Here is a 27,456-nt window from a genome sequence, read left to right on the forward strand (position 1 = left end):
TTTGATGTACAATGCAGCTTGGTACTGGGAAGGCAGCATGGTTACAAGCAATGCTCAACCCCAGCCACCTCCTTATCATGGGGGACTTTAACTATGGCGACATCGACTGGAGAAACGAGTCCACCCCGAATGACTTGAATAATCCTGCTACTCTTTTTGTAGAAACTCTGAGAGATAATTTTCTGTTCCAACATGTGAGAGACCCGACACATTACAGAGGGGAGCAAACACCCAAGCCACTTGACCTCATCATAACAAACGAGGAGGGTATGGTGGCCAAACTGGAACACCTTGCCCCAGTTGGCACCAGTCACCATATAGTGTTGTCATTCAGATTTAACTGTTACCTAGTTCAAGATAAGGCCAGGCCAAGGTGCAAATATTACAAGGGAAATTACAATGGGATGAGGGAAGAGATGAGGGGTATCAACTGGCCTGACTTATTAAGGTACAAGAACGCAGACACTACGCTGAATATCATAACTAGTAAAATGACCCATTTGATCGACCAAACCCAGTGCTTCTAGGAATACGAGGGGATCCCTACACATGAACCATGCGGCGGTCGACAAAATTAAGAAGAAAACCCAGAAATTCAAGACGTGGGTTGGGTCAAACGATGAGCAAGACAGGAGGATGTATGCAAGAGCCAGAAACCAAGCAAAGATAGAGTGTAGGAGGGCTGAAAAGGAGTTCCAGAGGCTGGTTGCACGCGAGGTCAAGTCAAACCCAAAGGCGTTTTACCGCTATGCAAAGTCGAAATTGAAAACGCGAGTAGGAGTATCAGACCTGAGGCTTGAAGATGGTAGTTACGCAGATTCTGACCAGGATAAAGCTGAGGCATTGAACAGCTTCTTTTCCTCAGTGTTCACAAGAGAGGATGCAACTAACCTTCCTGCGTTTGAGGACAGACGGTTCGACACAGCACTGACCCACATTGTGTTCACAGAAGAGGGTATTAGAAATAAACTGTCCAGGCTAAAGGTCCATAAGAGTCCCGGACCTGACATGGTGCATCCTAGAGTGCTAAGAGAGCTGTGCAACGAGCTTGCAGAGCCCCTGAAGATTCTGTTTTGTAAATGCCTGGATGAACAAATGGTCCCCAGTGAATGGAAAGTGGCTTATGTGAGTCCTATCTTCAAGAAGGGCGATAGTCACTCCACGAACAACTATAGACCGGTGAGCCTGACCAGCATAATATGTAAAGTACTTGAGAGTATTATCAGAGATGCCGCGATGGAACATCTACTACGAAACAACCTTGTAAAAGATTGCCAACACGGTTTTATGCCGGGGCGCTCTTGCTTGACACAATTGCTCAAGGTATTGGATATTTGGACCCATATTCTAGAACGGGGTGGTAATATCGACAATATTTACCTAGATTTTGCCAAGGCTTTCGACAGTGTACCCCACGAAAGGCTGAAAATCAAACTGGAAGGGTACGGAATTCGGGGAAATGTCCTCGCGTGGATAGAAGACTTTCTACATGACCGCAAGCAGTGTGTGGTGATTAATGGCACGAAATCGTCATCTGTACCTGTAACAAGTGGGGTACCGCAGGGTAGTGTATTGGGCCCGCTGTTGTTTGTTTGTTTCATAAATGACATGCCTGACGTTGTACACTCCTCCATACAAATGTTTGCCGATGATGGCAAGTTATTTCGGGAAATTAAGAACCAAGCGGACTGTGAAGAGCTGCAGAAGGACCTCTGTGGGCTCCAGGAATGGTCGAAGAAATGGCTGCTGAGATTCAATGTCACGAAGTGTAAGAGGATGCACCTGGGGCGTACCAACGGTAAGGAGGCGTATCATATGTCCCAACAGGATGAAGAAAATGCACTAGTTGAGACTGTGTGTGAGAAGGACCTAGGTGTGTATGTTGACAATGAGCTGAAGTTCTCGGGCCATTGTGAGAAGAAGGTAAATCAGGCAAATAAATTATTGGGTCTTATAAGAAGGTCGTTCAGATATCTAGACGGTCCGTCCCTCGTGACGATCTTCAGGAGTGAAGTGCTTCCCCATCTGGAGTACTGTCACCCCATCTGGTCCCCGAGATATGCTAGGGACTGTCAGTTGGTTGAAAATGTTCAAAGGAGGGCCACCAGACTGGTGCCTGCACTTCGGCACCTCAGCTACCCTGAGAGATTGGAGCGCCTGAACTTGCCTAGCTTATACTACAGACGGGCAGGGGGACCTGGTTGAGGTGTATAAGCATCTCAGGGGCACTACTCAGTTGAGTGTCCTTACTTGGAGCTGGCGGACGCCTCGGGGTCAAGCTCAAGATTGAAGAAGCCGCAAGTCCAGAAAACCGTGAGGGCAAACTTTTTCGGAGTGAGGGTTGTAAACTCTTGGAACAATCTACCAGAGAGTGTTGTGACGGCACCGAGTGTGAGCTCTTTCAAGAGAAGACTTGACCAACACTGGAGCGGGTTCAGGTACATTCAGGAGCCGGTGCATGCCCAGTATTTGCCAACAGTGCGTGACAGAGACGTGACCGATCGCCCGGGCGGCTAGCGAGCCGATCTTTTGGTGAAGAATATAAATGAAAAGAGACGTGACCGATCGCCCAAGCGGCTAACAAGCCGATCAGTGGCGAAGAGGATAAAAGTAAAGTAAAAGTGATGTAGAGAGTGCTGGTTGGTGAGGATGCTCAGAGGAGGACCAGCTTGTGGGTCGCCATGCTCGCCGGCGGGAGTGAGGACCGCCAGACAGGCGGAGGAGGAGGAGGGCTCGTTACTGGCTAGTTGGTGTAGGTAGAAAGAGACAGGTCACCGTTGTTGTTGTTGTTGAGATTGTCGGACCGTAGTCCGACACGGGCCTTTGCCTATAGGCGGCCCGTTTGGTGGTTCCGGCTGGAGCAGCCAGACCGGATTGGGATTGGAGGTGATCCCACCTGCAGACTGGAAGGATACTGCAGGTTGCAAGTGTGAGCGGACCCCCGATCAGTGGACGCTTACCACCAACCCCCACTCTTGGACGTGGTCAGTTTCGGAGTGGCGTGCCCCCCGAACTGGGGTCCGCACTTGTTGGGAGAGGATACTTTCTAAGCTATCTGGGTGGTGGGTATCGTGTGATGACCCGGAGAAGGTCGTGAATGTGGTCTGTATGGGCCTTTCGGGTTAGAGTGGCCGCTGGTGTTGTGTGTGCTTCTTGGGAGATTTGAACTCTGTTTCGGAGGCTTTGTGTGACTTCGCAGTCGAGGAGATAGTGTTCAAGCGGGTTGGCTGCTGGCTCCTGACAGTAGGTGCATTCCATGACGTCATTTCCGATCATCTGCCAGGAGCACTTGTACCCTAGTCGTAGTCGATGAAGGCTGACTTGGGTTTGTCTTAGTGTTTTCTTGTCAGCGAAAGGTGGTTCCCCTTTTGTAGCCGCCAGGTACCATTTGGCTGATTGGGAACCAGCGGTGAATGCGTGAAGGAAGCTCTTTTTGATGTGGAGCTTGCTAGTCTTTCTGAGGTGATTCTTGATCTGTTGCACGCTTGCTGGAACTTGAATGTGTACGCTACTAGAACGTGTGGCTGCCTTGGCTGCTTCGTCTGCCACGTCGTTTCCCCCGATCCCTACATGACTGGGAATCCAGTGTAAGACGACTGGGCGGTTTTGTCTTTGGAATTCCTGTAGCTGTGCGAGGATCGAGGTTATGATGTGGGCGTTGTCTCTTGGTTGACTGTGTTGCAGCGCCTGCATGGCCGGTTTCGAGTCCGTGTGAATTATGATGGACTTGTTGTGTTGTGTTGCAGCGTGTTGTAGGGCCTTTGAGATTGCTACCAACTCTGTTTGTAGGGTGGAGCAGTCATTAGAAAGTCTCCATCGGAGGGTCTGACCTTGGGTGTAGAAGGCCGCTCCGGATGTATGATGTTTTGGATCCACCGAGCCGTCTGTGAAGTACGATGCTGCATCAGCCGGTGTCTCGGTGGCTATGGCTTCCAGAGTTATTTTTTTGGGGTCCTCCTTCTGGAGGTTGGCTTTACTATCGCCTAGGTCGGTAATTTTGAATGTAGCTGGTGGAGGGCTCCATGGTGGAGGAACTACGTAACCATTGTCTCGTATGTCTTGGTTGTTCTTGACGAGTGTTTCTGCTTGCAGGTGTCGGATGACCTCGCTTGCCTCGTGCGACCAGGTGGCCCCTCGCACTCTGTGGTCGAGGTGGAGGGAGACACTGATTCGAATTTTGGCAGCTGTGGGCTTATCTGATCTACAGATTTTGGCGAGGAGACCGGCTGTCACCTGCTTGACTCGTACTGCCAAGGGTGGTAGTTCGGTTTTCATTTGCAAATTGCAAATTCTGGTTCACATGGCTGCTCCGAGCATGGTCCTGAGAGCATTATTTTGGATGACTTCTAGCTTAGCTATCTGGTCTTCTCTCAGTCCAATGAGTGCTGGAGCACTGTAATCTACCAGCGATCTGATGGCGGCCGTGTAGTAGGCTTTGAGCACATGGAAGTTTGCTCCTGCGGTTGTGCTGGTGAGCGACCTCATTATATTGTGTCTGCTCTTCGTCCTGTGCCTGAGATACTCGAGTTGCGGCTTGAAAGTGAGTTTCTGGTCAAACCAGATTCCAAGACACTGGTGGGTGTTGGTCCAGACTACCGGCGTGTTTTGTATGGAGAGCATCTTGTTTGCGGCCCAGCATGCTACCGGCTTTCCACCTTGGCTGCTGGATTTATCTTTGAGTCCAGTCTGCTGGTTCCTTCGGCGTGTTGGTGTTGGCTAGTCTGTTTGATCCTCTTACTATAAGCCAAAGTCGTCTGCATAGCATAGAATGGCCATTGTCTGAAAGGAAGTTTGACAAGATGATCAGGACATTGAACAGCATTGGACTGAGGATGCTTCCTTGTAGTTCCGTTTTTATGGACCCTGTAGCTGCGAGGGTTGCCCTGAAAGTACTTGCTTCTCTTATAGTTGATCCACCCCAGCAACCTTCCTTTGACGCTTCTTTTTTCAGCGTAGAGCATCGTTGTAATGGCCAGGATTTGGTTAGTTCAGTGCCTTCAGAGGTTTGAGGCACCAGAGTCACAGTTTGTAGTCCACTGTGCCGAGTAGTATCTCGGCGCGGAGCGTTAAGGTTTCAGCAATTTCTGTAAGCAAAGATGTGAGGGTGTGGGCTGCCTACTTTCCACTTGAGTCGGTTGAGAGCCATTCTTTCTCCCGTCTTCGCTATGCAGCTGAGAAGGGAGATGGGCCTCGGTTTGTCTGGTTCTCTGGGCTTCGGAATGGGCTGTATATCTGCCTTCTTCCATTCCGGTGGGAGTCTTTGTGCTGTCCACGAAGCATTGATGACTTGTAGCAGTGTACTGCGCACATCATTGTCATCCCTAAAAATCCCATTTAATTCATATTACGCTACATAACATTCAAATGCACCGCGCTTGTAGAACCTCAGAAAACGAGAAACATTGAGAAAGGACAACTCACCTACTCAAGGTTCCTAGACCATGTGTTGTATTGTACCCAGGTACAGTTATATATCAAGTGTATGTATTCATAGCATTAAGGATCACTCAGGGTAGGCATAAGATGAATGTTAAAGTCCAGTTGAGCCGGACTAGTGTACTGTAAGACTAAGTGTGGATCAGGGTTTGAAGGTCTTACTATTTACGTCTGTGAGCGTGTAGCGAACATAACTCCAACAGATATCATATGAAAATACATGAGAACAATGATCTGGAAAAAGAATAAATGTATCAGAACTATGTGAGGTGTTGACAGTGATCTAGAAACTATACTTGAAAGGAAATATCGTGTATGCGTCGGTATGAATTTAATACACCTCGTAGCCTCACGTGACATATACCCACGACAGGTACAGTGATCAGAGAATCTTATGTCTGTGTTCAAATAGTGCAAGGTGTGAGAGGAGGATCCCTCATTACAGTTTTTAAGTGAAGTTGATACACCCCCGCCATGAACATTAAGCCTTTGTTTCAAGGCGCGTCATGTACCCGCCTCAGATGCCCCGTTGATATTATAATCCCAGGCATTTACCCAAGCACTAGCAAACCAAGACCTTACCTTAGTGTGTAATTTAGGATTAAAATATGTGTTTATAGGACATGAGTGACAATATACCGAAAAGTGTTCAGGTGAGAACCATAAGAAACAAAAGTGTAAATTGAGGATTGGAAACTGTAGGTCTATGTGACGAGGAGCGGCGGGGCACTGGCCTCAGTCTTCTCCGTTCTACCGTCACCTCAGGTCAGTGTCCTAGCGGGCTATATCCCGCCCTATAATTAAGGTTGATAAATAGAAGTTACTACAGTTTAAAGCTTTGCCGGATATATAAGTGTGATAGGAATGTGTTAAGGGGTGGGCTAACCGCCCGTCAGGCATTATTTCTGAGTCTTCTCCGTTCTACCGTCACCTCAGGCGCCATATGGTCGGAGTACCTTGCCGCCCGGCCGCCATTGTCCCTCTGAGCGTCACAACAGGTGGGGACTACTCCCTGCTATGCCAGTCCACTGTGAACCTGTGGATTTCAAGCGCACCACTCCAAATGAATAGTCACAACTAAGGAGACCGTGAGAAACTGCGGTCGTCACTTGGAGCGACCTATAATACCAGGCGTAGAAATAGTGCTGGTATGTCTCTAGGTGAAGCCCTCGTCTTTACCCACCGAGGGCGGTGTGCGAACGAGGTGCCTGTTGTGTATACCTAAAAGTCACAAGGAGTCACATACTTGCAAGTATGGAGTGTAACATGTGTGTTGAGATGGTGCTACTATGTATGATAACCGACGGTGCTATATTCCACACAGGTGGAGCAGTCTGATGTGTTAAGGGATATTGTAAGAAGGAACGACCGAGGTAAGGTGGTCACAGATTGTTATGCAATAAGTAGGTGGATGACACGCCATCAATGTAAGAGTCTGGGGCCCATCTGGGTAACCACATTTCCGTTGTTCTTCTGAGGAAGGCCAATTCATGTATATGTTTTTTATCAGTATGTTTTATAAGGAATAAATCAATTAAGACATGTTATGGTTTCACCCTTCTTTACCCTTATCGATCTGGTCAATGGAAAACCTAACCCAATGCCTAGTCCACTCTGCCCGCTACCTAACGAGCTACATGCTGTCCAGAGGGGGTCTGGTGGCAGCGACCCTTAGAAATTAAGATTAGAGTTAAGTTATCCCCTTAGATTTAGTGACCCCAGATCTGGCAGTATAGCAGAGCCTCGTGTCCGGCTGTACCGGCATGGGAAAGCATGGAGTAGGTTATCCTGTCGGCCCCTGGAGCTGTGTCCTTGCTTCGTTTTAGCGACTTCTGGAGTTCTTGCTGGTTGAAAGGTCTGTCGGTGTCATCTTCACTGTTGCAGGCCTCTTCGATCATCTGGAGTCTGACCTGTCGCAGACGCCGTTGTGTCTCCTCCGCCTGTCTCGGGAGGTTTTTCGTTGCTGCTCTGTCAGAGAACAGTTTTGCAAGTCTCTCGGCTTCCTCTTCTGGGTTGGGATGGGTTGGTGGTGGTGGTGTTGCCTTCCCAGATGCCCTTCGGATCTGGGCCCACATCTTGCCAAGGGAGGTGTGCTCGTTCAGTTCGGAGCACCACTTGAGCCAGCTTACGTTTTTTATTTCTTCCTTCTCTTCCCTGGTATCCTTAACTATGACTTGCAGGAGATGTCTGTTTGTTTCCGTGGGATGTCTCCTGTAGTTTCTTCGGGCCATGTTCACTCTGTGGTTGAGTTCTTTCACCCTGGGACAGTAGTACCAGTAATCATTGTACTGTCTTGATGTGGGTTTTGTTTTTGGGATAGCCTCTTCTGCCGCTTGGTGAAACGCCTCGACCAATTGTTGGTGGAGGGTTGTCTCGTCCACGGGTGCTGCGCCGGCCGGCTGTGATTTTTCGCGCCACTTAGCCAGGTGTTTCTTAAAGAGTCCCCAGTCTGCCTTTTGGGTATTGTATCTCCATCTCGGGGGAGGGGGGGGGTGGAGTGGGGAGTTTGTTCACCTTCAGCGTTGTTAGGGTGGCGAGTGGTCGCTGGTCAGCGTGGGGTGTAGCTGCCAGGAGGCCGAAGGCTGTAGTGCACTGGAGACGAAGGTTAGATCTAGCCTTCCTCCCCTAGTGTGGGTGGGCTCTCCGGTGTTCAGGAGGCAGATCTCGGGTGTATCTTGAAAGGTGGTGTATAGGTGTAGGCCGTCTTCATTTGTGGGGCTTACCGAGCTTAGGAAGGGATGATGTGCGTTGAAATCCCCTCCTATGAGTGTGGCGTGGTCAGCGGCCGAAGCAAATAATTGAGCCACCTCCAGTGAGCCCCTTGGGTTCTTGTAGATGTTGTGAACAGTTAATTCCCGTTCTTGGAGGGTTATTTTGACGGCCTGTGTCTCGATGTTTTCCCCACATGGAAATTGCTGCGTGACCTTGGAGGAGGGTATGCTTGACTTGACCAAGATCATACATCCCCTTGTTGACGCCTGCGTGAAATGCCTCCTGTATGTCTTGTAACCACTGAATTTGAAACAGTGGTGTTCTTGTAGCAGTATGATGTCAAGCTTGTCCTTGGCTGCTGCTTCTTGTAGGAGGTGTTTCTTGTTTTTGATGCCCTGAGCATTCCATGTTAGGATGTTTAGGGTGCTGATGCTTTCCACCACTGTTTCATCGCGGACTTCTGGTGGTCCTCGATGGAAATGTTCAAGTCCGATTCCAACTGGATCAGGTTCATATCTTCTTGTTCTGTGGTTTTTGCCTTCTGGGCCGTGGTTCGGTTCAGGGGAGTTGAAACGTCCAATTTCTTTCTGGGAGCTGTCGGTATCTTGGGTTCTCTGGTGGCCTTCTTCGGTGTAGAGTGTACCTCGGCTGTCACTCGTGTGAGGACCGGCGTGGCTTCCTCCACTGAGGTGGCTGGAGCTGTGGCGACTTGCCCGAGGACGCTCCCCATGAGTATTTGGAGCTGTGTGGGTTGGATCTTGTGGCCCAGTAGTCCGGCTAGGCCCTCCGCGAAGGTTGTCAGTACCTTGGCTAGGTCTGATACGTGTATCATTCCTTCTGGTGCCTTGGTGTGTGCTTCTTTTGTCTTTTTCGTGGTTGTCGTTGTCTGCTGCTTGGGTGGCTGAGGTGTGGCCGTAGTGAGGCCAGGAAACTGGGCTGCACTTTGGGTGTTGACCGGCTGAGGAGGTTGGCTTTGTTGTTTTGGCCTTTGGGTTCCCCACACGAAGGTACTTGGTGGGGCTGGTGTGTAGGCGGTGGGGGCCGGTCTTGCTGCTGGTCGGTTTGCCTGGACCCTCTTTGTCCTCTCGGAGCATCCAGGGTTCCAGGTGTGGTATTTGCCCCCGCAGTTGACACACTTGGGGGCAATTTTTTCTCCATTTTTCAACTTGGTGAGGCAGGAGTGTGTGCCGTGCTTCTGTGTGCAGACTGCGCAGATTTCCTTGTACGTGCGCCTTGTCTGATGGTGCCCGTATTTCTGGCATCTGAAGCACCGCAGGGGCTCTGGGACGAAGGGCCTCACTTCGTAGATCCCCCAGGTATTGAGGTCTATGGTGCTGGGGGTGAACCGTAGTGCGTTATGAGCACTTGTTTTGTGGTGGCCGTCTTGTCGGACGGGGGAGAGCATCTCTCGGCTTTTAGGATCTTCGGGTGGTTCTCCAGGGGTTCGAGGGGTAGTTCCTTTGGGTACCGGAGGACTACCGACTTCATCAGTTTCTGGGCGGGGTCCAGCTTGGTTGATGCAACGGTGGTGGTGTTTTGCAGGTAAGTGTCGAGGGTGGTGGCGGAGTCCTTGTCTTTGGGGTGAATAATCATCTCCCCCTTTAGGTTGGGCCGCACTGAGAACTTGGCCAGTGGATTTAGCTTTTCCATCTCTGTGATGGCGGCATATGTCGTTTTTGTGTCCGTTTTCGTGATCCGGAATTTTGGCAGTGTCGTTGGAGGTGAGCTGGTGGTGGTGATGGGTGCCTTTTGGGCTGCTTGACGGCATTCGTTTCCCGAAAAAGCACGTCGGCGTTTTTTGTTTTCTACCTTCGTCCAGTTGTCGTCCTCAGTGGCGGTAGCAGTGGTGGTGGAGTTGTTGGAGGTGGTGGCAGTGTTCCTGCTTTTCAGGGCTTCATTGAAGGCGCGTAACTGCTCCGCTTTCTCTGTGCGGAGCCTGTCGTGGTTCGGGTTATCAGGTTGGCGGTTCAGGCGGGGGTCGCGGTTAGGAGGGCGTACGCGCTCCATAACCGGTGGTTGTTGTGGTTTTTTTTTTTAAATTAAAACCTACCTATTCCGGTTGAGTAAGTAGCAGAGGAATTTCAGCACTCCCCACTGGCTGGTGGTCATAGGGTGGTTCCTGAGCTTCTCTCCCGGAGCCCCGTTGGGGAAGCCTACTTCCTAGTGTATGTGACTGCTCACTTATAGACGTGAGCTAAGTGTGCCTATTGGGGAAGGATAAGGATTGCTACCCTCTTTCCAGGTGGAACCACACGATCACGGTTTTCCTGGAAAGACTCGGCTGGGATGGGTTTTTGCTCCAACCCCCTTTCGTGTTCACAATCTCCTGGGAGGGAGGTGAACAGTTACAGGGGGGACCGCAGGACGAATACACTTTTTGAGGGTGCAGGTCCCTAGGCCAGAGAGAAAAAAGGAAAAATAGCAGTAGAAGGAAAAGAGCTCAAACCACGTCGGGAATATCGCGCTATAGCTGCTCTCCAGCTGGAGTGTGGGTCACTCACACCACCAGTGGGGAGGGCAAGCTAATGCTCGATAAACCAAAAACGCTCGTGAGTTGTTGTCGACGATGACAGTGGTGGATGGTCCGGTCCGGGAAGATGGCCAACAATGGCACAAGAGAGAGGGCGGTCTTCACAGTTCCGGGTCCAGCAGGAGGTCTTGTTGAGAGGTCTTCTTAGTTCAGGAGCGATGTGTGAAGTGACAGGTCACCACGAGGTCAGGTCTTAAATAGCGGGGGGTAGGCGTGACTTAGTAGTTGACCCCCGCTACGTGATGTATGGCGGCGCTGGTTGAGCTAGACCACGAGGCACACACTGAGGAATTCGCGGGGTCGGCTACGCAGCGACAAACAGCGTTTGTAGGGGAGAAATCCACTACAATACTCCCCCTTCCCTCCAGGTGGTGTAGGAGACTTGTTGTCTGCAGGGTTGCATAGCACATGTGAGGCAGAACGGGCGGTGCATGCCTCATGTGAGACAACGGCGATGACGTGGATGAGCCGGTTGCTGGAGACAACTGTCTAGATACACAATATCTGTGGGAGTAGAGAGGGAGAAAAAGGGTGTGTGGAGGCGATGAATGTTGTGCTTCCCTCACGGCAGGTACAAAGTCGTCAGATGCGCCTGCTGGGGTGTGTGGGCCTGGGTCAGGAGCAGGGGCTGCGTCAGCAGAAGCGGATGAGGGCTCGTGACAGCAGCTGGGTCCACGACAGCAGCAGGGTGCAGGACATTAGCAGGGAGTACCTGAGGGAGAAAAGAGGGGTGTGTGGGTCCGCACTCAGGAGCAGGGGCCGCGTCAGGAGAAGCGGCAGGGGGTACTGCTGGGCCGGGGCGGCGTCTGAGGCAGGACGGGTGTGCTGGGGTCGGAAGAGGAGCGGCTGTGTGCTTAGAGTAGCAGAGCTGCTCTAGGGTGTCTAACCTGCGGTGTAGAGACAGTAGTTGTAGAGCCGATGAGAGCTGCTTCTGTGTGGATAAGCCAGTCTTCCATGTTGCTTGAAGACTGGGAGCGTGATCAGTTTCTCCTCCATCCTGTGTGAGTGCGTCACTCCGGGGGTCACCATTTGTGGGGTACGGGTTGTTTGTGTTCACACTCAGGATGGGATGGAGAAAGGAAACTCACAAAGTGCTCTCTGTATACATGTTGTATTGGATGTACAATGCAGCTTAGTGCTGGGAAGGCAGCATGGTTACAAGCGTGATGTAGAGAGAGCTGGTTGGTGAGGGTGGTCAGAGGAGGACCAGCTTGTGGGTCGCCATGCTCGCCGGCGGGAGCGAGGACCGCCAGGCAGGCGGAGGAGGAGGAGGTGTTGCTGGCTGGTTGGTGTAGGTAGAAAGAGACAGGTCACCACGAGGTCAGGTCTTAAATAGCGGGGGGTAGGCGTGGCTTAGTAGTTGAACCCCTCTCCGTGATGTATGGCGGCGCTGGTTGACCTAGACCACGAGGCACACACTGTGGAATTCGCGGGGTCGGCTACGCAGCGACAAACAGCGTTTGTGCGGGAGAAATCCACTACAACACCATGAAGGAAGCTACATGAAAGTTCTAAATTATATAATATGATATCTAAACATACGTCTTATGCCACAGCAATGGCCAAAAAATTCTAATTCCTGATGACGCAGCAACATTGAAAAAATAAAATATAACAACGACTGGATCTTGTATGATTAGCGAGAAATCACTTGAAAGTGAGCAACAAGATACAGTAACCCTTAGATATTTTCACACAAAAAAAGTGTACTTTTACTTTTTTTAGCTATTAGTAATGATCTCTCTCTTGATGCGTCTGAAGTAGTAAACTATTTCAAATCCTCTTTATGAATCAGTACTTTTACTTTTATCCTCTTCGCCACTGTCGTTAGCTGCTTAGGCGGTCTGTTACGTCTCTGTTACGCACTGTTGGCAAGTACTGGGCATGTATTGGCTCCTGAATGTATCTGAAGTTCTGAACCTGCCCCAGTGCTTGTCAAGTCTGGTCTTGAAACAGCTAGCACTCGGTGCCGGCACAACACTCCGGCAGGTTGTTTCAAGAGTTCACAACTCTCAATCAGAAAAAGTTTGCCCTCACAGTTTTCTGGACTTGCGGCTTCTGTTCAAACGATATCGAAGTCTTTAAACTGCTAGGAGAACATATGAGCACGGGGGTGGAGGGAACTGCAGTGGGAGCGGGTAAACAAAGTGAAAGATTACAGGGAAATAGTGTTAGGAATGATGACAAAACTAAATTAGACGGGGAGTTTAAAACTAAATGCGGTAAGGGGAGGACTCAGAACACGACTAACTTAAATGTAGACTACGCGAACAGTAGAAGTATGAGAAACAAAATGGATGATATTAGGGCCTTGGTATGTACCGAAAAAATCGATATAATAGCATTCACTGAAACATGGATCAACCTAGACACACGTGAGTTACCGGTTGAATACCAAATTGCGGGTTACAAACTGTTCCATACCGATAGGCAGACCAGGAAAGGAGGCGGAGTAGCAATCTATGTTAGGGATAATCTGAAGTGTGAAATAAATAAGGAAATAAAAAACTGAGTGGATTACAGAAACAATTTGGATAGAATTAATCGACGGTAAGGAAAAATTAATCACAGGAGCAATATATAGACCTCCCAATCTTGATAGAGTCAATGAGCGACTTATCTGGGATGAAATGCGTAGGGCTTTCATACACAACAAAGTCTGTATAGTAGGCGACTATAACCTTGGCCAAATAGATTGGACTGACCTTGTAGGTAACTCAGAATCAGAGGATTTTCTCGAGACGATCCAGGACTGTTTTCTAAGTCAACATATAACCGAACCCACCGGGGGTAATAATATACTCGATTTAGTTCTGTCAAACAGAGAAAACCTCATTAGCAATGTCGAGGTAGGGAACGAACTTGCAAACAGCAATCACAAAGAAATTAGATTCCAGTTAGATTTTCAGGGCAGACGTAAGGAAAATTCCACTAAAGTACCAGATTTCAGAAGGGCAAACTTTGACAGTTTAAAGAGGCAGCTGAGAGAGGGGGTGTCGCACTTGGCCGTCAACCTGACAGATGACACCGACCAGATAACGAGATCTGAGATTGCCGAGTTCCACGACAATTTAAATAGTGAGTTACTTCATGCACAAAGGCAGAACATACCATACAAAAAACTCAGATCAGACAACAATGACCCTAAATGGATAAATAATTATTTAAAGAACATCATTGGCCAAAGGAAGGCTATAGGTAGAAGGGATTATTATAGGGTATTGGCGAGTAGGGTTAAAACCGAGATAAGGAAAGCCAAGAGGAATAATGAGGTAAGGATAGCAAGGGAGGCGAAGACAAACCCCAAAGGATTCTACCAAATGTATCAAACTAAAGCACGAGAAAAGATTGGACCAATATGGTCAGACACCGGCGAGCTCACTGATAACGACAGAGAAATGAGCAATAATTTGAATAAATATTTTTCAACAGTTTTCACCACCGAAAATTTAAACATGATACCCGGGGCATCGACTTTATTCAGAGATAGTAGTGACTAGTAACGATGTTAGTAAGCAAATAGACAAACTAAAGCCTAATAAGTCACCTGGTCCCGATGAGATATTTGCCAGAGTATTAAAGGAATGTAAGGAAGAGCTTAGTATGCCCTTAGCAAAGTTGTTTAACATGTCATTAAAAACAGGTGTAGTACCAGAATCCTGGAGGATAGCGAATGTAATACCGATTTTCAAGAAGGGGGATAGATCACTATCCTCTAACTACCGCCCAATCAGTCTAACATCAATAGTAGGCAAATTACTGGAAGCAATCATTTCAAACTCTATTTGAAATCACCTGGAGAAGCACCGATTGATCAATGATTCCCAGCATGGCTTCACAAGCGGACGTTCATGTCTAACTAATCTATTAACATTCTTTTCATCAGTTTTCGAATAGGTGGACGAGGGGCACAATTATGATGTGGTATATCTCGACTTTAGCAAAGCCTTGGACAGAGTCCCCCACGAAAGACTAATTAGAAAAGTAGAAGCACATGGCATCAAAGGTAATATCCTTAAATGGATTAGGGCGTGGTTACAGGACAGCAGAGTGAGCATTAATGGCACTAAGTCCCATTGGAGCAACGTCACAAGTGGAGTTCCCCAAGGCTCAGTACTTGGACCATTATTATTTATTATATACATAAACGACATAGATATCGGCATAGACAGCAACATAAGCAAATTTGCTGATGACACTAAAATAGGACGTGTTATTAAATCTGACGAGGACTCCACAAAACTACAGGAAGATCTAAAAAAATTTTTCGAATGGTCTGAAAAATGGCAGATGAAATTCAACGTGGACAAATGTAAAGTACTCAGTATAGGAGATGTAAACAGGGAAACCAGATACCAGATGAACAACGATGCCATAGAGAAATCCGACTGCGAGAGAGATTTAGGAGTAATGATAAGTAGGAACCTTAAGCCAAGTAAACAATGTGTTTTTGCTTGTAACAAGGCTAATAAAGTACTTGGGTTCATACAAAGGAGTGTTTGTTACAAGACTAGCGAGGTCATCCTAAAACTGTATCTTGCTCTTGTGAGACCACACCTGGATTACACAGTTCAGTTCTGGTCACCGTATTACAGAATGGATATAGAATCCTTGGAAAGAATTCAGAGGAGAATGACAAGACTAATCCCGGGCATTAGGAACCTTGAGTATAGAGACAGGTTAAAGCATTTTAATTTGCACTCCCTCAAGAGACGTAGAGCGAGGGGCGACCTGATAGAGGTGTATAAGTGGAAGGCAGGGCTAAACAAAGGGGACATTACAAAGGTACTCAAACTATCCAACCAGGAGCAAACTCGTAACAATGGTTTTAAATTAGACAAAATTAGATTTAGGCGTGAAATAGGTAAACACTGGTTTGGAAACAGAGTAGTGGATGAATGGAACATGTTACCAAATATCATCATTAACTCGAATACGCTGAATAGCTTCAAACATAGGTTGGATGCTTATATGAGCAATAGGGGTTGGGTGTAAACGGGACTGCACAGTATGGGCCAATAGGCCTGCTGCAGTTTCCTCCATTCTTATGTTCTTATGTTCTTCTTCAACCTCAAGCTGTGACTCCTTGTGGGGCGGGCGTCCGCCAGCTTCAGGTATGGACATTCGACTGAGTAGTGCCCTTTGAGATATTTATACACCTCAATTAGGTCTCCCCTTGCCCGTCTGTAGTGTAAGTTAAGCAGTTGTAGGCGCTTTAATCTCTCAGGGTAGCTGAGGTGCCGAAGTGCAGGCACCATTCTGGTGGCCTTCCTTTGGACATTTTCATTCAACTGACAGTCCCTAGCATATCTCGGGGACCAGACGGGATGACAGTACTCCAGATGGGGAAGCCCTTCACTCCTGAAGATCGTTACGACGATCGTTCAGATATCTAGACGGTCCGTCTAGATATCTGAACGGCCTTTTTGTAAGACCTAATAAATTAGTTAACTGATTTTGAAAGTGGAGAGAGAGAGTGGTTGAGGACGAATATACGTCCCCGTCTGGATTATTGTACAGGTATATACAGTGCAGACATCGAAATCCAACCTCCAAAACAATCAAACATCTCTAGAAAAGGTGCAACACAGAGCGACTAAGATGATTTAGGAACAATGTCATTTCGATTATCCAACTAGACTGAGGGCTTTAGGACTAAATAGTCCTACAGACAAAACAGAGTAGGGCAAACTTCACTGAAACCTTTAAAATCCTAAAACAGGGTGGAAAGCGTGAACCAGAGCCATTTCTTTGTGATGTTATGCCGCGATGGAACATCTACTACGAAACAACCCTGTAAAGGATTGCCAACACGGTTTTATGCAGGGGCGCTCCTGCTCAACACAATTGCTCAAGGTATTGGAAATTTGGACCCATATTCTGGAACGGGGTGGTAATATCGACAATATTTACCTAGATTTTGCCAAGGCTTTCGACTGTACCCCACGAAAGGCTGAAAATCAAACTGGAAGGGTACGGAATTCGGGGAAATGTCCTAGCGTGGATAGAAGACTTTCTACATGACCGCAAGCAGTGTGTGGTGATTAATAGCACGAAATCATCATCCTTACATGTCACAAGTGGGGTGCCACAGGGCAGTGTATTGGGCCCGCTGTTGTTTGTTTGTTTGTTTCATAAATGACATGCCTGACGTTGCACATTCCTCCATACAAATGTTTGCCGATGACTTTTACTTTTATCCTCTTCGCCACTGATCGGCTCGCTAGCCGCCCGGGCGATCTGTCACGTCTCTGTCACGCACTGTTGGCAAATACTGGGCATGCACCGGCTCCTGAATGTACCTGAACCCGCTCCAGTGTTGGTCAAGTCTTGTCTTGAAAGAGCTCACATTCGGTGACGTCACATCACTCTCTGGTAGATTGTTCCAAGAGTTTACAACCCTCACTCCAAAAAAGTTTGCCCTCACGGTTTTCGGGAAATGAAGAACCAAGCGGACTGTGAAGAGCTGCAGAAGGACCTCTGTGGGCTCCAAGAATGGTCGAAGAAATGGCTGCTGAGATTCAATGTCACGAAGTGTAAGAGGATGCACCTGGATCGTACCAATGGTAAGGAGGCGTATCATATGTTCTAACGGGATGAAGAAACTGCACTATTTGAGACTGAATGTGAGAAGGACCTAGGTGTGTATGTTGACAATGAGCTGAAGTTCTCGGGCCATTGCGAGAAGAAGGTAAATCAGGCAAATAAATTATTGGGTCTTATAAAAAGGTAGTTTAGATATCTAGACGGTCCGTCCCTCGTAACAATCTTCAAGAGTGAAGTGCTTCTCCATCTGGAGTATACTGTCAACCCGTCTGGTCCTCGAGATATGCTCAGCCCCCACCCCTCCAGCTGGGTGGTCTCTCTGCGCTCGCCATGTTCCTCCACCCACAACTTCTTGGACCTCCCTTTTGATATTCCTGGATCCGCCCCTGTCATGTGTGGATGAAGTAGAAACAGAGGCGTTTAAATTAACAAAAAGCGTACGAGGGTCTAGTTTAAATGCAAAGGAAGGTATGATTGAGGTGCAGGATCATGGGAAAGGATTCCATGCAGGTTCATCCAGTGTATTTGGTAATGGTTTTCGTTTATATCTTGCCATACGATGAATAACTTTATTTTTCTGAGTATATTTCCACGTGTATTGCCATGCAACTTCTTATCCGATATTAAAAAAAGAAAGAATTAATGTGGTTCAAAATTACCGCTAAATGTAATAGAAATTCTAGCCTGAAGATGGCAGAGCTGTTTGTTTTGAAGTAAATATATAAAATGATAATCAATATAGTTTGACAGATGATATTCATAGTGACATAATACCCAATGTATTGGCTTATATTTGTGTTGTGAAAAGTGATGAAATTCCATCTGGGTAACGAAAACAAACAATAATAACACTGATTTTGTCAAAGTCAGTCAGTCTATGAATAGAAACAGGAAGGCGCTCTTGAGGCTCATGAAACGGATATTGTGTCCTACCTCAGTAGTCAGTACGCCTCTGGACATGTTCAGGTGTGGTTAATGTAAGTGTATAGCAGCTGTCTATTTTTAGTATGAATTGCGTTGCAGTACCACTAAGTCTATTCAGGGCTGTACCCTGTAACGATTGGATCTCGAACATTCAAGATGAAAGTTATTGCACATCAAGGTGTAATTATACTGTACCCATCTTTTTTCTTTTATATACCGTATTACACTTTTAAGGTATATTGTATATGTTGAATGAATGATTTTTTTGGGTAATGGAGCGAATGTTAAGTGTAGAAAAGGGTTGCCACTATTTCTTGGCAACTTTATTTCAGGACTTTTGTATATCAGTATTTGAACTAATATTAGATAGCTTTAATGCATCGAATGTTACCAGTGGGGGAAACAAGAAAAAATGTTTGTGAAGGGAGGTTATTCTTAATTAGACTAACAGGTAGGATAACAGTTCATAATTGGTAATCACTATAATGCCCATAATGCTGAACCATTTCTGACAGCAGATGATATGAGCCAGCCAATGCTAATCCTGTATAACCAAAGCTAGCATAATGGTTAAATTAGTGTAAATGTGAAGGAACAGGGGCTCACCCATCACATTTTTAGCCATAATCAAGTGTAAAAAGAAAATATTCAAAGTTACAAATTACTCAGTACCAGTATAGTCATATTATATACAGAAAAGATTGAGAAAAGGTGGAGCCCATAGGCATCATTGCTCATAATAGACAGTGTGGATACAACATACAGTACTGTGTACTAGGCCTTTAGTAAGCAAGGAGGCAGCATGGCCAACACGGTATTTGACTGCCTTCAGTAAATATTTGTTTAATGGTTGTGGCTTCTCTTGTTGTGAGAAGTTTTTTTTTTTGTAGATTTAGGTGTTTTACTCAAATCTGACCTAAATACACCCAAAAACAATTAATAAAAAAATGTCAAACTTTCAAATCACTGTTGAAATCTGACCAAACCTACCTAACTTAACCCAACCTACCTTACCTAACCCAACCTAATAACCAAATACAAAAATCTTGCTGCAGTCATTAAACAAATATTAACCCTGCCTTCTCATCCCCGACTTTGTACAGAGTGCTTGCAAAGCGGGGTGTTTAATGTAGGACCATGTGTTGGTTAGGTTACCTAGCTCTTACATTAGATAAATGGGGTACCTGACTACATACTTATTTAATGCTGAGTGGACTGGGAGTTCCTTGTGGTCAAATTAGTGACCCTTAGGACAAGAGGCAAGTGCTGTATTCTCTTGGCTGTTGCACTCCACAGAGAAGAGTGTCAGACAATTATTCACAATTTCTGATATGTGAAACCATGGTATTGTATCAAATGTGAAAGTTGACATGAACTAAATCTGACCTAACTATCTTTAGGTTAGGTTGCTGAGATTTGGCTTGCTTGGTTCTTGTTATATACTCTCAGAAAGGGTTTAGTGCCACAGGTGTTATAGCAATCTTTGAAAGGTGAATTATGCTGTTTTCCTTAGAAGAGATTTTTTTTTTTTTTTAAATTTGCTTCTTTTTCTCTGTCATATACTGTACCAAATTAGCATTCTAGGCATTAAAACAAATATAATGGAGAACACCCAGTCCGAAACAATGTAAGAATCAAAGTTGGGCTCCATCTGTTTTTATATTGTACTGTACTTTATAATGCATATGTTCTAATGTTAATGTTTTTACCGCATAGGATTCTGAGAACTCTTGTGTTATATACACCAAATATTTTTTAGGTAATACAGTACTGTACCAGTAGCTAAATTTAACAATCAGGACTGTATATAGATAATGTACAGTATAGTAACAGGACGTACATGCCTGTAATGAACTCGTGAAAATCAAATACTGTACAGTATTGTACAGTATTTACCAAAATAATCCTCTCATTTAGTAGAATCCATTTCAAGGTTTGAATTGCTATTTCCGTTAATTTGAATATACTACCGTACTTATATGATATAGCAAGTACTGTATGCTATAGCATCTACACTTAAACATTTCAGCAGATTGACAAAAAACTTTATAAGCTATGTACTGTACTGTACAATTTTAGCAGGAATGAACGAACAACTGAGTGATATCTACAGTATACAGTTTTGCATTATTCTAGTTCTGCAGTACTATACTGTACTCAGTTGTTTGTTCTTATTGCAATCAGACACAGTTCAACAATGGTTTTTGTCAATTCATCAAAGCTACAAAGACACAGAGTCCTTGTCTTATTTTCTATTTCATGGGAATAAATTAATGGAAATAACAATGATGGATATTTTTGTGTAGATTTTATGTCCTAAGTTATTAAATTAATGAGTGTATTTAGTTTAACATGATTTGTACCGTTTGGTATTATAATAATAATTCGTCCGTTTTGTGTGCCTAAACTAGCTATTTGACACACTTGTTTTATAGAGTAAAGTTTTTTCATTACTTTAAGAAAATTCCACATCCACTTTTAGAGCTTTCAATTTATTTTTATATTAATTTTGTTTTTCTTGCTTCAACCTTGCCCATCTTTTAAAACATGCAAATCAAACCAACCAAACCCTTCCTAAGCTTAACCTAGGGAGACTTATCTTACATCACAAAAAATAACTTAGAATTACAGTGTTGAGTTAGGTATGGTTGGTTCATCTCATCTCTTAATTGGTTTATAGCTGTCATTTGTAAATAAGCAGTCAGTGCTGTTTCATGTACGGAAGCTTAACGTGTCAGTCTGATGTCAAATTCATTTTACCGAAAATTATGCATCGAATTCTTTTAAGCTACCTCAAATTATGTAGAGTATAGATGCTAACATTGATTCAGCCCCCCACACACATACACACACAAAAAAAGAGAGTGATAAATTAAGCCTTCAAACTACTACACAGTTTTCCTTAAATTAATGATAGCAAATAAGTACAATGAAGATAACAATTTACTTAGTGATTAAAAGTATGGCTTCTTTAGCAGGTGATCTGCTGATGATCTTCTGTAATTCCTCACACAATACAATAGTGAAACTCATGCAGTAACTCTTGACATACAGTACTTTGAAACCAATCCTTACTTACAATATTGGTTTTCCTATACTGTACTTTCTTCTTTTCTATCCAGTCATAGAGTGCAGTACCAGTTATATACAAGAGATACTGTACTGTACTCTACTATGCTTTGGATGATTTTTTTCTTTAACTATTACTCTATCAAATTTGGGGTTCCTTGGTGATGTAGGCTAGCATTAACTCTTTTCTTATTACATATACTGTACGTATATTAATGATCTTTTACTGATAAACAATTGTATTGTATTCATTCCTATGCAGATGACTTAACCCTTCATAGATCCTTCACTTTAACCCCTTCATTATGGGGAGTGCCACTTTTAATATTCATTTGTCTAACACCAGATGATTTCATTTGGCACAGAGAGAACCCCATTCACAAGGGGTTAATAAACTATCGCTACTAACTCCTTCACTGTGGGACACCATTTTTAATATTTATTTGGCTAATGCCAGATGATTTTATTCAAACCAGAAACCTCCATACATACAGTGTTAAGTGCCTTAATCTCCCAAGATTATAATTTTAACGGCATACAACTGACATCATCATTCCTACAGGAAAATTTCATACTCATAACTGGATGGGATGCATCCACCCTGGTTACCTTTAGTTCTCTTAAAATAAAATATATAATACATATACTTGTACAGAACCTGGTACCCTGTACTTGTATAGTATTTAGTAATACTGTAGGTTGGTATGGCATTGTACAATTTAAAATGAATTTTGACAACACCATCATACCCTCACCATACAGCATTGAGATTTTTGGTGTTATCCAAATCATATCAAGGCTTACCATGACAAAGTTTGTTTTAAATTTAGCTAAAATTACTTCAGTGAAGCTTGAAATAAACCATGCTTAATTGATTAACAGCTAGCAACCCTTTATGTAAGCCATGTGCAGTCCTAGGTGCTGGGCTGAGTATAATGTGGCACTTCATTTCCTGATTTTGGTTGTAAATCCATCAAAGCTACCAACAATAATGACCTTACCATAAAATTTCCACTGTTGCACATTCATAGGGATATCAAATACATGTACTGTACCTTAAATCTTTGACAACAACACTATTCTTATCCCCCCCCCCTACTGCTTTTTATTTACATACTGTATTATAGAAACTTTAGATTGTTATCACTCTTTCTACTCTGCCAGCTTATTATAAGGTGCTAAACTGGATGGATTCTGCAACCCAAGATGACAGTGGAGGAGGCAGAAAGATGGGCCTGGCACGGCTGGCAAAAACACGCAACTTGTCAAACAGTTTGAACAGCCTTCAGATGATGGATGGAAAACAAGATGAGAAAGATGGTAAGATTCTTGAGATACAGTACATTGTTTTGCAAACCAGCTCTTCATTGTTACATGGTCATAGGAACTAGTGAATCACAAACAGAGCTGAAAAATTTACTTCAAAGTTCAAATGGAGTCTTCAGGGTTTTAGTTTTTTTAATTTTGCATTAGTTACCGTATAGACCTCTAGATGTACATTATACAGTACTGTACTGTGCATATACCCAGTGGTTTGTTTGTGGTGGATTGTTCCACAGGGATGTTCCACTTGTTCCAGTACTTTTTAAGAAAATTTTACAATTTTTGTAAAAGTGATCGCTACTGTAGTTGATACAGAAAATGTTTATTTTTTCTCTCAGAGATATGCTCTTTAGAATTAAATATTAAACATCCTTTATTTCAATAACAGACCAGTATTATAAAATATGAATATTTTAAACAAATATACAGTACTGTATGTGCACTAATCTCATCATAATTTTGTGCATTCCACTTCATTTTTATATACAAATTGACCACTGCATATAACTATGCTTAATCTAAGTAATTGCTATACTGTATTGTACTAAACAATGTAACTCTTGCTTTGCACCTTGCACTGCCTTTGCTTCCACTATAGTATGAAACTCCCCTTTTCTGGCCTATATTCTTTAACCAAGTGGGTCTCATATTACTGTACAGGCTACTTACTGGGGTTCAACGTATGCAGATGACCCTCCCCCCCCTCCCACAATACCTGCCAAGGTTAAAATCTTAACCCATTTTGGATAAACCAATCCCCCTTCCCATTCATTGCACCTATTATTTTAAATGGTGGAGATCAGATGCAACAGTTGTCTTCTGCAGACAAGGGGTCTGTTTGAGCTGTGACAATCAACATGCTACTTGGTATGTGCCAGACCTATAGCACTGCCATTTTTAATCTTCTATTGTACCTAACTGATCACTTTATACTCATATACTGTAAAGTGAATGTTCTAGTCTGGCTCTTCCCTGACCTATTATTTATTTCTACAAAAGCTAAGTATTGATGTCATCTATGATAGGAACTCCCACAGTTCTAGGTGCTCTGTTTAAGTAAGAGTGCAGTTTATTAGTGTTGTGCATATTGTTGCAAGGGGTTTGTTTATATGATTCACAATTTTGTGGGTAGCTGGTGAGTTAATAGCAGGATTGACACCACTTGACACCATGTCCTAACTTTAAGGTGCCATAACTCAGCCTGTCTTCAGAAGTTTTATTCCAGGTATGGGATCTTGCCTAATGCCACAAAAGAAGATGTTCTGGTTTCCTTGAAAGATATAATCTGGAATGGAATTTCAGTAAATTTACATTTTTGGAACATTCTGTTTTAGGGGTTGCTGTGTGCTTAATTTGCTTGATTTTTGGGGCATATGGGAATCCTTAAAGGAATGTGACATTTAGGCTTGCTGAACTGGGTTGTTCAGTGGGGGTAGTTGGGTTGTTATTGAATTCTTCCCCTAAATTCCGAGGTGTCCCTCATAATCCATTGGATTTTGTTGTACTGTAAGGACTTGCTCTGCTTATTGCCTATGTTATAAATGCTTTCCTTGAATGTTTATCACCAAATGATGTACAGTACAGCTGATCCAAAAAGTATCAAGTCCCCAGGGTCCAGTGGAATAGACACATTCATGTATTGGTTGGGTTGATTTTCCCTTGATGTTTCATATTCTTTTGGATGCCTGGGGTCTTGATACTCTTTTGGATTAGCTGTATATCTTGCTTTTCACTCCAACCAAAACATATGCATATTGCAGGTTAGATATGCTGTAGTTACATTATTTCTTGGTATGGGAAGGAGATTTTATGGGTCTAACTACACTTCGTCCATGTTTTGGTTTTTCCTTGGTTTGGGGAAGACATGGCACAGAAGAATGTCTGATGCCTCTTTTTTATGCGGTTTTGGGTCCTTGCCTTTGTCTTTTTATGATGACAGTAATAAGTATGCTTAAAAAATCTGCTAAATTGAATTCATGTATACCAAGCATGTCACTTACAAAACCAAGTTGTGGTGGAAATGTGAGAAAAGATCCAGTGGCCGCTGTCAGGGCAGTATATCCACAAACTCTGCTTCATTACTTGTACAAATTCTGTATGCCTGTAATGTATTGTTGATCTATGGAAGTCGTGTACAGTGTATTGTCAATTAACAACCACCTTAAAATATTTTTGGCTTAATTTCTTTACTTGTTAATGGTATTTAAATAAAGTGTGACCTTTTTCCGAGCAAATTTTTATATTTTTTTCTGACACTGCCTATGAATAGGCATTTAATAATTGGTGAATGAGTCTTCGCCTTTAAAACTGTCCTTTACTTTAATGATCCATTTCCTTTATTCTCTGAAGTTCTTTGCTAAAATTCCTATATTTGTTATCATACTGCTAACAAGAGTTTCTCTGATTTATTTTTCCAAATCCCAGAATTTACTAATGATTCAAACATACTAATATCATCCTCTCCATCAGCGACATCTTCATTTCCTACAGTTATCCTTATCACCCCAACCCAATCGTCCATACATCCCCCAGACCTCAACAGTCTTCACGACACCCAGAGATCACTTGACCCATTAAGTGATGTTCAAGCATCACCTGTGCGAAATCTTAGTAAGCAGAGCGCCACGGTCAACCTATTGCCCAACAAGATGAATGTGTCGGAGCTAAGTGGACAACAACCAACTGATCGAAAATGCAAAAGTGTTAATATGGAGGAGGACTTGATGTCACTGGACTCTGTTGGGCACGCTCATGTTCCATGCAGTGATCCAGATTTTATTCGGAATGCAAAATCCGGAGTAAGAGCAAACCAGTGCAGTCCAGATGTAAAGGTTATAACTACAAGTGATACAGATCTTTCCAATGTGAAGAGGGGTGAGAATACATCTAATGTCACTCCTAAGTTATCTTCTCTACGACTCTCTCGCCGTTCCCGCCTGGCTCCACCACAGGTCAAGCGATCAAGTTCTATGACTCGTCTTACAGAAGCTATTAATCAGATACACAATTTGTGTGTTTTTCCAGCCCACCAAGTTCCCACGGCTCAAGTAAGTTTTAACAGCAATTTTCTTATGATTATTTGAAATAAATAACAAATTTTGTTACAGTATATGAAAGACTTTATTTCTAACAAATTTACTTAAAGTTGATATTAGCAGACTTCAAATGGAGTTTGAATAGAGTACAGCATGCCCTGACAATTCGCAGATTTTTAATTCATGGACCTTGATTATTCACGGATGACACCCTGGACGTACCCAGGAATGTCTAAGGGTAGTTTTAAAGTAGCTGGCATTTTCGCGGCCGGGACAGGGATCCATTCGTTCTAGAGACAGTAATTTTTTTTACCTTTATTGTATATATATATATATATATATATATATGTGTGTGTGTGTGTGTAGACACACACACACACATATATACTCTAATACTGTATAGGTAAAAGAAATAATTGTCCTTTGGGAAACACAAAGAGAATAGACATTTCTTTGTACACAAGTAAAAATGCAAACCCCCCACCCCCCGTCAGCAAATGTTATTTGCGGATTTGGCTATTCGCGGTCACTTTGAGAACCTAACCCCCGAGAATTTTAAGGGCATGCTGTATATATTTACATACTGTATCGCATAAAATTTTCACATTTCACTTTTGAGGACAAACTTTCATGTGACCCATTATAACTTATTCAGTAGTTTGGCTTCTTGTTATTATTTTTTTTTGTGATGGTCTTCTTCTATATGCTTGATATCGTGATTTATTAAAAATTTTGAGAATGTATTACAGTACTTTTGTAGAATTTAAAAATAGATTTGTGAATACAATACAGTAATAGAGCATTATTAAAATTTCATGCTTGCAGTATTGACAGTGTAGTTTTGTGTAAATATTTGTAGAATGTAAATCAAGGTAGGTAGATACCAGGTAGCCTCACGCAGGCCCATAGGAATTCACTAATTGGCAACTCTACTCTCGAGATCGCTAAGCCACGCCCCTTTTGCCACTTCATGCGTTTGTAATATTGAGGTATTGTTATCTGCTTCTACTGTTTGATGTAATTAAGTGGGCGGAGCTTAATAAGTTATGTCATCGCTAGCCAATCAGCGACGTTGGGTGGAATCCAGCGGTCGCAAGCGTCGCAAATAAGATATTTATATTTATTTTATATATTTAATCAGTGGCACCAATTAAAATTAAACAAAAAATCTCCATTCCATACATTTATTGTACAACTTTTAATACCATCATAAGCCTTCAAAAATACGTAAATAAAAATATCATATTTATTTTCATTAGCTTATCCTATGGGAGTGAGGCTACCTGGTATCTACCTACCTTGATGTAAAGCATTAATTTAGTTTAGGAGAATGCTAACACTGAAACAGCATGATCAGCATTTGGATGAAAGCAATTATCAGTCAAGTATATTACAGCTGTAGTTAGATAGTGTTGGTAATGAATGGTGTGATCAAGTAAAACAAAATATAATATCCTTAGCTGTGTGATATGGCAATTTATTTTTAGGTTGAGACCTTTTGTGAGGCATCTTTCATTCATGTGCGAGCCAGTTTTGGAAGCCTGGCCATCATTTCATGCTTCCTTTGATAAATGGGGTTAATCTCATGATCACCCATTTTTTCCATGAAACCAATGCTATCAGAAGAAGATTAAATGTAACTGTACCCCTGTATTGTAGAGGCAGGAGGACTAATTAGAGTAAAGCTACCAGTCAGTACCACTCATGTCACTTTTGTAGGCTGCCAACTTTTAATTCAAGGTCAGCCTGCTCACTGAGAGTGGTCTAGTACAGGGTAACACCAACTTTGTGCTCCATTATGACACTTCAGGGATAGTTTTTGAAGAATACACCACACTGTGAGTGATACAGGGGTATTTCATTTATAAATCAGCAGGAGGA

General features: G+C 43.8%; 1 protein-coding gene across 1 annotated transcript in view; it reads left to right on the forward strand.

The window, feature by feature from the left end:
- The first annotated feature begins 18,256 nt into the window (after window positions 1–18,256).
- The window catches only part of LOC121874680, a 102,890-nt gene continuing 93,690 nt past the window's right edge, over window positions 18,257–27,456 (forward strand). Inside the window, exons 1-3 of the mRNA XM_042378923.1 lie at window positions 18,257–18,328; window positions 22,382–22,537; window positions 24,965–25,587. Coding sequence (XP_042234857.1) covers window positions 22,405–22,537; window positions 24,965–25,587 — 756 coding nt within the window. The 5' untranslated portion in view covers window positions 18,257–18,328; window positions 22,382–22,404. The remainder of the gene's footprint in view (window positions 18,329–22,381; window positions 22,538–24,964; window positions 25,588–27,456) is intronic.

Source organism: Homarus americanus, unplaced genomic scaffold (assembly GCF_018991925.1).
Source record: "Homarus americanus isolate GMGI-L3 unplaced genomic scaffold, GMGI_Hamer_2.0 scaffold34360, whole genome shotgun sequence".
Classification (NCBI taxonomy): Eukaryota; Metazoa; Arthropoda; class Malacostraca; order Decapoda; family Nephropidae; genus Homarus; species Homarus americanus.